The sequence below is a fragment of the Camarhynchus parvulus genome, chromosome 1, assembly GCF_901933205.1.
Source record: "Camarhynchus parvulus chromosome 1, STF_HiC, whole genome shotgun sequence".
Taxonomy (NCBI): domain Eukaryota; kingdom Metazoa; phylum Chordata; class Aves; order Passeriformes; family Thraupidae; genus Camarhynchus; species Camarhynchus parvulus.
The window spans coordinates 78,451,152-78,463,408 of record NC_044571.1 but is presented as its reverse complement, the minus strand read 5'-3'; the positions used below and the strand labels follow the sequence as shown (position 1 = coordinate 78,463,408).

The following is a 12,257-nucleotide window of genomic DNA, read 5'->3' as shown; positions in this document are numbered from 1 at the left end:
CAAGCAATCATTCTGCTTGATGTAACTTTCTAAAAGCACTGTCTTTTGCAGCATCATGCTCTTAAGCTTGGGAACTGGAACATTTATCATACATGACCAAAAACCACGTAAGAGAGGATCTGAAATGCTTAGTAGGATCATAGAATTTTAAGGCTGGAAAAGACCTTTAAGATCATCAAATCCAATGGTTAACCCTAAACCACAATCATGTGGCCCATTAAACCACGTGACCTATCCACCATTTTATGAACACTTCCAGGTATGGTTGCTCTCCCACTTCTGTGGGCTGTTCCAGCTTTACAAATCTTTCTGTGAAAAAATTTTCCCTAATATCCAAACTAAACCTCCCCTGGTGCTACTTGAAGCCATTTGTTCTCATCCTGTCACTTGTTACCTGGGAGAAGAGGCTGACCCCCACCTGGCTACAGTCTCCTCTCAGGTTGTTGTAGACAGCGATATGGTGCCCCCTGAGCCTCCAGACTAAACACCCCCAGCTGCCTCATCTGCTCCTCTTAGGACTTGTGTTTCAGACCCTTCCCCAGCACCACTGCCCTTCTCTGGACATGCTCCAGCCCTTCAATCTCCCTGTAGTGAGGGACCCAAAGCTGAACACAGGATTCAAGGTGTGGCCTCACCAGTGCCCAGTACAGGGGGACAGTCACTGCCCTGCTCCTGCTGGCCACACCAGTGCCAGGATGCCATCGGCCTTCTTGGCCACCTGGGCACACTCTGGCTCATGTTCAGCTGCTGTTGTCCAGCACCCCCAGCAGCACTGAGCAGCTTCCCAGCCACTGCCCCCAGCCTGTAGTGCTGCCTGGGGTTGTTGTGACCCAAGTGCAGGACTCGGCACTTGGCATCACTGAACCTCACATAATTGGCCTTGGCCCACTGATCCAGCCTATCCAAGCTCTCTGTAGGGCCTTTATCCAGAGCCCTCTGTAGGGCCTTCCTAGCTCCTTCCAGCAAATCAACACTCCTGTCCAACTGGGCATTGTCTGTGAACTTGCTTAGGGGTGGTGTTTTTCCTAAATGAAGGATACAGGCTGGCTTCAGAGAAGACATTTCTGTAAAAATTTTCATCCTGTCTCATTTTCTGCACTGGAAGGAGAAATTATACTGATATGCCAGCAAAACCACTCTAACTTCCAGACAGAGGTACCATCTCCACTTTAAACACCCAACCTAAAATGATGCTTTACACATAGTTTATTTTTCTGTTTACATATTTTTAACATGTATTCCTAAGCCATGGAATTTTTGTCCATACCTGATTCCATACATACAGTGGACATAGTTAAATAAAGCTCTTCTTAGTGTAGTTGTATCAACATCTTCATGTGTTGCCATAGTGTTATATGTGAGGTTATACACCATCCGAAACTTCTCATCCAGGAGATGCCCAATATCAGAATAAAGCCTGTTTACAAGGGAAAAGCCATGATTTTCCCAAGTATAGTCCTGCAGGAAGAGACGAAAATATATAAAGGCACAAATGAAGTGAATTCCTTATGTCATCTTTACAACTCAACAGTTTTTGTTCTCTGATAGTTATGATTTTATTCTCTTCCAAGAGTTTGCATTTTGAATCCTTCATCCACATCACCTGCTCCATTTACCCAGAATTCTTGGCAATGAATATCACATTGTGACACTCCAACACTGGATATCATTAGCCTACAGGTGAAAAACCCCAAGCTTCTCCTGAAGTGCTTAGGGAATCTTCTTCTGCTTTGCCACTCTGACCAGTATCATTCCATGTGGGATTGGCTTTTAAGTTTAAAAACTTGCTCCTCTTGGAGGCTTTGGTGCTTAGCTCCAAGCAGAGATGGAGTCTACTTCCAGCGAGGATGTACAATAATTGCGTAAAGTACTGAACCATCCCTGAAAAAACGGATAAAATCCAGGCTGCTTTGGTCTTAGACAAGCACCTGGATTGCAAGATAAAAGCCTGCCTGCTTATATGAGGAATGGGGAATCTTTGCAGAGAGGTGGCACAGCAGGAAGAACCATCCTGCTCCAGAGCAGGGAGCAAGGGCACTCCTCACTGCTGTCACACAGAAAGTGAGAGTGTGCCCACATCCTCGTCAAGTGTTCTATCATCCCACCACTGATGGCATCTTAACAACTGAGGGCATCATCTCCATGTCCTTCCTGTTTCTCGCTGCTTTTCAAAGGTACTGCCAGACCAGGGCCCTCACCTGGGCACCTTGAACATGTCCACTGTCCTGTCCCCCAAGTAGGACAGCAGGGAAGGGCAGAATAGTGCTCTGTTGTCTCACGGAGGCATCAATAAAACATCTAAAACATGTCACACCATCACGTTTGGCCTCTGGCTGCCAGCACAAAAGACTATAAGGCTTGTGAGAAATATGCCATACCCATACAGCCCTGGAAAGGTGTCCAGGACATCACAAAAACCTCTAAGAGCCAGAAGGCCCAGAGAGGGGAAAATGCCGTTGACTAATAGCAATTGATCCCTATTATCAGTGAAACCTTCCCCCCAAAAACAAGCTTAAAGACATTCTGCTGTGTATAGAATATCTTTTTCTATTAATAAATTTAAAACCATAGAGACAAAGGCAGTTTTGGTTTATCAGAGTAAGAATTAGACTTATTGCAGGTGTCTGGGATGCTTAAAATTTAAAATTTAAAATATCATTAATAGCAGAAAATTTTGGAGGCTGTGGGTATATACATCCAACTGCTAAGAGTAGGACATAATAAAGTTAAATTATCAAGGTGACTCCTTTGAATGTAAGCCAGAAGCTGTCCTGTTTATTTAAGAGCAGAGATGTTTCAGTTCCAATTTCAGCTTCTTTGGAGCTTTTTTCCAAGGGAGCCTGCTGCTCCTAAAGTAGTTAGGCAGATTGTTTGATATATAGGCACTGACTATGCCTTACTCTTTTTGGCAGTAATAACCTACTTCAGGCTCATATAAAGACCACAGAATAAATTATCCAGTTCTGCAGAGACTGCTATAAAGCTAAATACATTTCCTGAGAGCGATCATGGATTCTGTATTTTAAAGTCTCAGATACATCTTCTGACCATGGAGTTTTCCTGCACCCACTGTCATTTTAATTGAAGTTCTCTGATTTGGTTGAAGATTTCTTCCATTGCTTTCCATTTACTTCTAGACTGCTTATGAATGTGCTCTGTAAGATAGAACAGAACCACCCAGAATGTCCCTCCTGCTATATATAATATGAACCTCATGATTCTGGTCATGGCAAAGATGTCAGTATATAAGACAATCTACACATAAAATGTATATTCTGTTCTTCCAACAGCACTGAGAAATACGTATTAAAATACAACAAAAACCTCAGTAATCATATTTACAAATTCCTTTTCTTTCACAGCATTCCAAGTCCAGAGATTTGGTGCACATATGAGAACAATACTCCCCAAATCACTCTCACAGACCTGTATGTATCCAGGTATTGAAAGCCACTGGACAGAGTACTTGGTAAAGTGACAGGAATAAAGAGTTGCTCCAGTGGATTTTTTTCTACAACATCTGAAGGGATGGAAAAGAAATTCTTGCTTTTCTACCTTTCCCTTTTATTTCAGATATGCTTTACAGTTTTCAAACAATAATACTGGTAATAACTGAAGTAAGGTGGAAAGCCAAGTACTGCCTTGCCAGAGATTGACAAATAGTGAAAGACTCCATCTCAGGGAGATTTATGCGAGGTTGTGAGTTATTTAATGAACAAGGACAAGAAAAGGAGCATGTAACCACTATAATCACTTTATGCTCTGTAGTGAGATATATAAACATTCTTTGAGTTGAATGTGCTTTTAAGAGATGGTACCTGAGCTCTGAATGTTGGCAGATGGTCTTCTCCTCGCCTTGCAAAGTCTTTGTACCCAAACCCAGGATCTTCAACATAACGGGAGACATCTGTAGAAACTATTTCATCATCAAATGCTGGGAATAAAACAGCAAAATGCTTTGCTTTAGGCAAGAACATGAGTTAATGCTGACTTCCAACTACCACTCTACTGCAGGACTAGAGGACAACTTTAGAAGTTATGCAAAGGAGAAGAGTGGTACAAAGGAAAGGAACATTTCAATTCTCATCTGCTTGTATTGGATACATTGCTTTAATTGAGCCCATTAAATGTCAGCCTACACCAGACATCTAATGTACTTCTACAAAAAGAGAAGGGATGGGCTATACTTCTGTCTGGAGGTTTCCTTTTCTCTCTGTTGACTTCTGAGGGAGGCTAATTGTCTTAAGTCAGGAAGATGAACATCATTAGCAAAGTCACTGTGTTAGCATAAGAAACAAAATAATGGATCCTTGACAGCAGGAATGTTGTACTGATGAGCCTTTGTGTCAGGAATCACACCGGCTCGGTCTGTAAGCTGGAGTATGAGCACCAGAGAGCAACACAACACTCCACTGGTAAATATAAGCTGAAGATTATATGAAAGCAAAGAGCTCTACAGTACATCAGGGTGAAATTCTGCCAGAAGCTGTAGTAACTAAGCATCTTCAAAGAGCTCCAAAACACATCACTAAGCACATGCAGGTTCTCTATCAGGAGTCAATCTTTCCCTCCCGAATAAACAGGTGGCTTGATTGTGTAACTACCTCTGCAGAAGTTGACCACTGCATAGCTGACTGCATTTGACCCTGATGTTAAAATCATGGCTTGCTTCCACATCCATTGGTAGAACAGTTGCCATATGTCCACTGTTAGTACCTTGAAAAGTCTGTTAATCTAAGAATTGCAGAAGTGCTTTATCTCCTCTTTGCCTCATTAAACAATCAAAACATAACCGTGTAGGAAGAAGACTGGACAACATCTGCTACAGTAAATTCTCAGCAAAGAATAAAAAACCTGTACACATAACACTCCTCTGCCCTGACAAGGACTGGATTTCATGAAAGGGTAAAGGCCCAACACACACAGACTCCTCAAATAAAATCAGCAAATGGTAAAGAGGAAAGAAAGTCAACAAAACTATCAGCAACCCTACTCAAAAACCTCTCCTGCCTTGAATGACCCCTTTTCCTTAAACACCTGAAGTTGCACAGACTCATGGAAGTCCTGATTTGATAATGAAATTGCAATGAGTGTCCATTTATCTGCACTGCTGATGCTGCCTGACCAAAGAAAACTACAGCAGGAATTTACAATGTCCATTTCAAAAAATCCAGCTTGATGTTGCTGGATGTATCTTCTTTCACAAATTTTTCCATGTTCCTAGAGAGCCACAGAATAATCTCTCTGCTGATCCTCAGTACATTCTTCCTCCCTTTGGGGCTCCTTGCACAAACCCATTGATTCCTTGAAACACATTTGGTTCTGAAGCTGTGGAGACCTAAATTCACTAAGAACAGTGCCCTAAAATGTGAAGCATTTTAGTGGTTACTTTTAAAAAAGACACAAGCAATCACCTTCAAGTAGCTTCTACTATGAGGAAATAGCTAGAGATTCTGATTGTCTTAATAATCTTTCTTCCAATACTTTCTTGGGGGAAAAAACACCTTTCTGTCTGTACGAAGCAGGCTTCATTCAGTAGTTCGTTAGAGATGAAGGCCTCCAGAGCATATGAAGAATATGGGAAAAGAAGGTTTCAGCTCAAAATTTGGAAAATCATTTGAGAATAAAAAAATGCTATCAATCTCTATCACAAGATAGGAAGTGGAACAGCACAGCAGTATGATCAGTCAGAGCAGCAAGTTGGAAATGTCCTTTCCAGGTGGGCAGTACATGCTAAAGTAGTTGAGTCTCATCATCTTATTCCTATACTAAATGTCATATCTGAAAGCTACTTATAAATGTCATTGAAGTTCTAAGCACCACAGAACCTACACCTATGAAACATTACTGAATATTTATTACTAATGTATTAATTACAATTAATTAAATATTAATTATAATAATTAATAATTATTAATAAATTAATTATTTTGATGATACAGAACATAAAAAGAAAGAAAAATGTATACCCTACTTTTTAAGGAAGCCTACAGGCCTTTTTTCCCCTTAATATACAAAAACTAAATTTCAAGTAGTAAAAAGGATGATATTTGCCAATCAAGAAATCCTAAGGTGATGAAGCAAAAGGTAAGACCACCCTTACTACACATCTCCTACATGAAGAGCTAGAATAAAGAAATGGACAGAAAAAGTTTCAGTCACTGAACTAGCCTCACGCATTTTTTTCTTAAAAAGCGCAAAAAAAATTGAACTGCAAAAATCCAAATACCTCCACTAATTACTAGCAGACTCTCCTTCTTCTCCTTCTCAAAGCGAGTTGCCATTTCTTCCTGAGAGGCTTCTTCATCCTCTTTATCTTCTTGTAGTCTCTTCATCCTTTCCATCAGGGCCTCCAGCTCACTTAAAGAATCTGCAATCTGCAAAAAACACCATGACATTATGCAAAATTAGAAGATAAGACAACCTATGTCATCTTCAGATTTCATGCTTGACAGTAAACGTTCTTAAAAGCAGCCAGCAGCAGCAAACACAAAAACTCAAGCTGGAATGCATTTTGCCACATACATCATAGACAAACAGCTTTCACACAGCAGGGGGACAGGAGCTGGGAAGTGTTAATGGGGCCCGCTGCAGTAATTTACTGCAGTGGGATTAACAGTGAAGAGGTGGTGTTTGAGTGTGGAAACCACAGTCACTCATATTCCACCACATAGACAGCTCAGGAAAATCCATCTGCGTGCCCTACGTCTCCCATAAACAACTTTTCATACGAAGGGAACTATATTCAGTCCATTGGCAATGGAAAATATGCTTCTGAAGAGATGCAGTGCAACACTGCCTTACAGAAACACAACCTGAGATGGCAAATCAGTACTTTTCTTTCATTATGTGTAACCAAAACAGCCACTATGTTGATCCTTTTTCTTACTTTTGTGAGGAAAAAAGACCTCTTTTTACTAGAAATGCATCAAAGTTCAGGTGCCCTGTACCTATTATTCAGGTTTTTCATAAGATAAATAATTTGGTTTTTCTTTTCCATCTTTTTGAGTCTGTTCTTTTGCCCATAGTTACAATTGTTTCAAGCAGACTCCTCACTGCTCAGCAATAAGCACAGTCAGCAGCAATGCTCTGCCCACTACAAATGGGGAATAAGGGACCTCCATGGCATGAGCTGGCATGTTTTACAGCCCAGAAATTTAATACACGGTGATTGAACTGAGTGATGACATGTTTACATTCTACTGGTAATTGTAAAAATTGTATCTAGCAACTCTGCTCATAATCCTGGTTTTCCATCAAAGGCAATGAGGCTAATTCATCTGTCGGCATTAATTCAAGGGCACGTCTTCAAAAGCATTCTAGAGCACCTTCCAGGAAAAAATGTCCAGTTAATTAACTGGTAATCAAATTAATCAAGTTAATTAACTTAGTAATCAAAGTTCTCTGTTGATTCAAGACTGGAATGCCAGCATGAAGAATTAAGTAATTTTATTTCAGATATTTCCTCCCATCTACATGGAAGTGTTTCAAACTGTTTTGTGACTGTAGGCCTTGAAGTAAAAATAATAATTATTATTATCTACCACTACTACTTCTATTTTTTTTCCATTTTTCTTTTCAATCCCTATGTTAGGAACATGAATGGAACAATGCTCCAGTCAATGCCACACTGTCTAAAGAAACTGGGACTTTGAGTTTTCTGCTGAAAGCAAAGTTTTAGTCTTGCCCGATGGGTGGTGAGATTAACTTTTAAAATCACACTGCTCTGACTACCATCCACTGTTACAGTATGGTTTTCAACAGATTGCACTGGAAATTGCCAGAGTGTATGTAAGAGTTGTTGGACTCAAGCATTCCTGTAAAGTAGACAAAATATTCAAACTAAAATTTAAACAGGACAGAATGGAAGTAAGTTCTAATGCAAAGCAGAGGCAAGCAAAAGAATTTTCTTGCAACACTAACCCCAAAGTTGCTACTTGTGAGGGATGCATTTTCTATGTTGTTGTCATTGGCAAGATCACAGACACAGAAGTTGTTGACTGCTATAAGTCTGACTCCATTGGATGTATCTGGATCTCTCTCTGGATTAATGCCACTACCAAACACAAAACTTGCCAAGGCATGATAATGGGCCAACAGGACAACAGCATGAACCAGTTCAGGAAGAGACCAATTATTTTCTCCAGTCTTGACAAGTTTCTGAAATGAGAATAAAACAAGTGTAAATATAAAATTTCTTTTGGTCCCCAGATTTTCTATAAAACACTACACATTTCAAAAAGGGATCAATTCTTTCTTCCAATAATACCATATTCCCCTTGTACACAAACTCTCACTGGATAAAAAAAGAGACATCTAATATATTCTTTCTTTTCTTTTGGGCTATTTTAGCCAATGCTATTCCTAAAAAGAAAATCTTACTGGCTTTGTCACACAGGAGAATCAGCTTGTTTGGTGCACTAGTACTTCCCTGAACTTTTTAATTCAGGGTAATGAAGCCTAACCAGGCAGAGTTCTGCCTGTAGTTCCAAGCCTAACTTGCACAATTCTAGGCAGATCTTTCCAGCAGACATTTACTGGTATTTGCAGGGCATGACTGAAAAGGTACCTGGATGTGCTCTTTCGTGATCAGCCAGGGCCGGTGTGCAAGAAGTTTGTTTATTTCATTCAGGTTTTTCAGTCTTTGGGGAATGTATTCTAAACCATTCAACCACTCTGCAATCCCACCAGTCTTCAGAAACTCATCAACGTGCATATTTATTAGGTAGGAACACTGATGTCTGGCAGCAGCCTGGAATAATTAAACACAGAGTGAACAGTGCAGCACATTAGGGTGTGATCTGGTTTTGCTGCGGGTGGGAGACAGGTTAATAACACATAACAAAAGTTCAAATGTCATTCCAAAAGGCCTTGTGCAAATGCATTGCAATGCACATCTATACAATATAGAGGATTCTCCAACAAAAATATATTTGATTACTCTGGATTGCAAAATATAATTTTGGTTGGAAGTGATCACTAGAAGAGAACCCTCACAGAGCTGACTTAGAACTTGTTGCTCAGAGCCTTGTCCAGACAAGATCTTCACCCTTGGAGATCACAGAACCTTTCTTGATTCCTGCTGCAATGTCTCAACATCCTCAGAGAGAGAATTGTTTTCCTAGTGTCCCTCTGGAATTTCTTGTGACTTGAGTCCACTCAAGTCCACTGCATCTCATCCTACTGCTGCACAGTGATGCGGGCATGTGAGAGGAGCATCAATGCGGGAAAGAGGGTATGATGTAGGTTGCCAATTCTCCCCTCTCACTGAAAAACTTCTGGCTAGGCATGTTTTATTGTGATTAAAATTTACAACAAAAATTCAGCCTCTGTCAAAATACCACCCTAATTTCTCCTTTCTAAATTCTTCCTGGTTTTGTCCTTTCTTAAATACAGAAGTCAGAGTTGCAGGAGAGGAGGCACAGCCTGCTGGTACGTACCATGATAGCAATGTAGTGCCTGTAGGGCAGAGGAAGGGGCCCATCCATGCGCAGCATGTAGAACTGGCTGCGGAGGAAAGACTCCAGATACTGAGTGTGGATGCTCATGACCTGGGTGATGTTGTCCAGGCGACCAGACGTAGAATATTCTTCCACAAGAAGATTAGTACGTTCATCCAAACCGTTTGCTTGCATAACCTTGAAAATCAGATGGAGAAATGTTAACAGAGGGGGAGATTTTCTCTAGCTTTAGCCTTGGGGAGAAAAACACTGCGGCATGAAAGGTTCATCTGTGTCCAGACTTAAAGACAATGATGGAGTTCTGGATGTGTATTTGCAAACATACATGCCTGCATGAATGCAAATACACACACACAGATCCTGCTTGTATACTGAGAACTGAAGAGCACTTTACACTGAACCTGTTATTTTTTATACATTTCTAAAAACCCAAAACCATTTTTCTATACATCTTGAAACAGAGGAAGTCGCAGATGCTGAAATCAAACCTGTACAGAGAGCTGAAAGTAAGTAAGAGCTAAATGGAAAGTAAATTCTTTATGGAAGACAACCTGTTTAGACACACACCACCTGAGTGCTCAGCCCTAAAATCAATTTCAAAATTAATGGAGAGGAACTGGATTATGTAACCAAATTATAGAAACAGCCTGGCAATCTACCCTTTCTGTGCTTGTATAATTGAAGAGGAGATCAAATGCTAATTTGTCCATAACATTCAGGTATTATTTAGAATAGGAATTTAATGCCTTCTTTAAACAAAAGCTGTTCTTTAATTATTCCAACCAATCCAAACCTTGGGCACAAGATGAAATGAAACAGCAGAAGAGTAAGTAGCTCTTGCATTGCAAGCCCTGACACAGTATGAGTGCTATTACTCAGTGTTTATCACCAGGAACAGCCATTCTCAACATGTTCACCACTGAAGTTACAAGCACAAGACTAGAAAACCCACTATTTATTCTGACACTGTGCAGTAATAAACCAGCCAGCTTACTATTGCAGACACCATGAAATGAGAATATATTTCAGTTGTTTTACTGCACATGAAGGTAGAAAGTGCCTAAAACCAAGAAGCAAAATGCTTTTGCTGAAATATTCCATTTAAAATATGTTTTCTTATTTATGATGTGCTGATGAGTGGACCATGTCTCAAATATTTTTCTATCAGAACTTATATAGAAGTCACATGCAAAGAAGCAAAACACCATATTACATCATTTCTCACCACTGTACTTTCTTAGTTTAATCTGTGGGCCCAGAAAGAAGGGGGAGAAGCAGCTACACAGTTAGGCAGCTCCATCTTTTTTACATGTGTATCTTCACTATGGCAGATTTTCTGTGTCTTATACCCAAACCAATGCCTTCTCAGTTGTCCTTAATAATGTTTTTACCATCAGAATTTTATTCACACATTAGAGATCATTTATCTCCCTGTATATATCTCACTCCATTCCTAGGAGTCCCCCTTATTCTTCAGCAAGTGTATCTCCCATGTATTTAAGATATTCTTGTCTCATTTAGTGGTTTCTTGTGGAAATCATATTTTTTGTGTCTCTGGTAAGGTTTCTAATCTTCTCCAGCTTGTCAGGAATTTTCCTTGTAATAGTGCAAGTTACTGAAAGAAATTCTGCTGACAGAATCAAAATATAATCCTGTAGGACTGTGCTGTTGCTATGTTAGGCACAGCAATATGCCATATGATTATTTCTAAGCTTTATCTTCATCTCTATTACTATCCTCTTCATACTGTGCATATACTTCCTCCTGATTTATTTCCATCCGCAGACATTTTTTGTTAAATTCTGCTTTCAAAACCTTGTGGCGTGTTAATAGGAACCTTTACAATTAAGTCATTATTCTCTGCCCATATTCTTTCCATTGCAACAATAAAGCAGCCTTTAACACCAGTAGTGTTATTATCACTTCAGTGTGTTACTATTCTGTCACTAAACCCTCTCTATTCACTGTACTATTTCATGACAAGGAATGAGGGACAGAGGCAGTCGTTTGTTCAACAAACCACAGTCGGCATTTGTCATGGTAGAAATCTCCAGTCTGAAATCCACTCCTACCTTTCAGCCATAAATTCTCTCAAGAGCCACAGCTACAGTCTAAGCAGTGAAGTCATATTTGCAGGTTCACTCAAACTGAAGGTCAGGCACTGCTCTGAGAGCTGCATAATCACACTGCTGCAATACTGGACAGGCCTCCCCTCAGGTCTGGCATTATAAATAATGTGTTCACACCCACCCAAGAAGAGCAGAGCTGTCACTCATGGCTGTCTCTGGGAAAGCTGGTAACAGAAAAGATGTCAAACAGTACCACTTGTGTGAAAGGATGGGTTGGAACTGGAACCTGCTGGAGAGAAACCATTACCCACTGGAACCTGCTCCACAGAAACCATTGCTTTTGCTTTCAAGGGAGCTCATCCAGGTACCATGGAACAAGCAGGGTCATAGAACCATCCTTCAGTGTCATTATTTTCAGAACTATCACCCAAACCCAGCTAACGGCAAACTTACTTCATTCTCTGGTATAAAGGCACTTGGTCCTCTTGTCAACGGCGGGGAGACCTGTACTCTCTTTTCCTGCAAAACAGTCACATAGTTCAGTCACTGTCAGGAATTAATATTCACCTCACAAGATAAGGTCTTCAAGGTCTGGATTCTATTCTCTTCACAAAGCCTGCTGGGTGTTCACTTAGGATGTATGGCACCACACCACATTAGATCAGCTTTGCATCCCCTGTACTTTGCATGAAGGAATGGCATTCATTTTGGCAAGGAGCAGCACCAA

The 12,257-nt window shown here is 40.4% G+C and overlaps 1 protein-coding gene across 3 annotated transcripts in view; it reads right to left on the bottom strand.

Annotated features, from left to right (window-relative positions):
- SESN3 (sestrin 3) overlaps positions 1-12,257 on the bottom strand; it is a 44,977-nt gene that overhangs the window by 9,529 nt on the left and 23,191 nt on the right. For all 3 annotated transcript variants that reach the window (XM_030971373.1, XM_030971466.1, XM_030971546.1), the window contains exons 2-8: positions 11,984-12,049; positions 9,441-9,638; positions 8,570-8,752; positions 7,924-8,160; positions 6,230-6,377; positions 3,819-3,934; positions 1,268-1,458 (exon numbers count right to left, since the gene is read on the bottom strand). In XM_030971373.1, the coding sequence (XP_030827233.1) occupies positions 1,268-1,458; positions 3,819-3,934; positions 6,230-6,377; positions 7,924-8,160; positions 8,570-8,752; positions 9,441-9,638; positions 11,984-12,049 (1,139 nt within the window). The remainder of the gene's footprint in view (positions 1-1,267; positions 1,459-3,818; positions 3,935-6,229; positions 6,378-7,923; positions 8,161-8,569; positions 8,753-9,440; positions 9,639-11,983; positions 12,050-12,257) is intronic.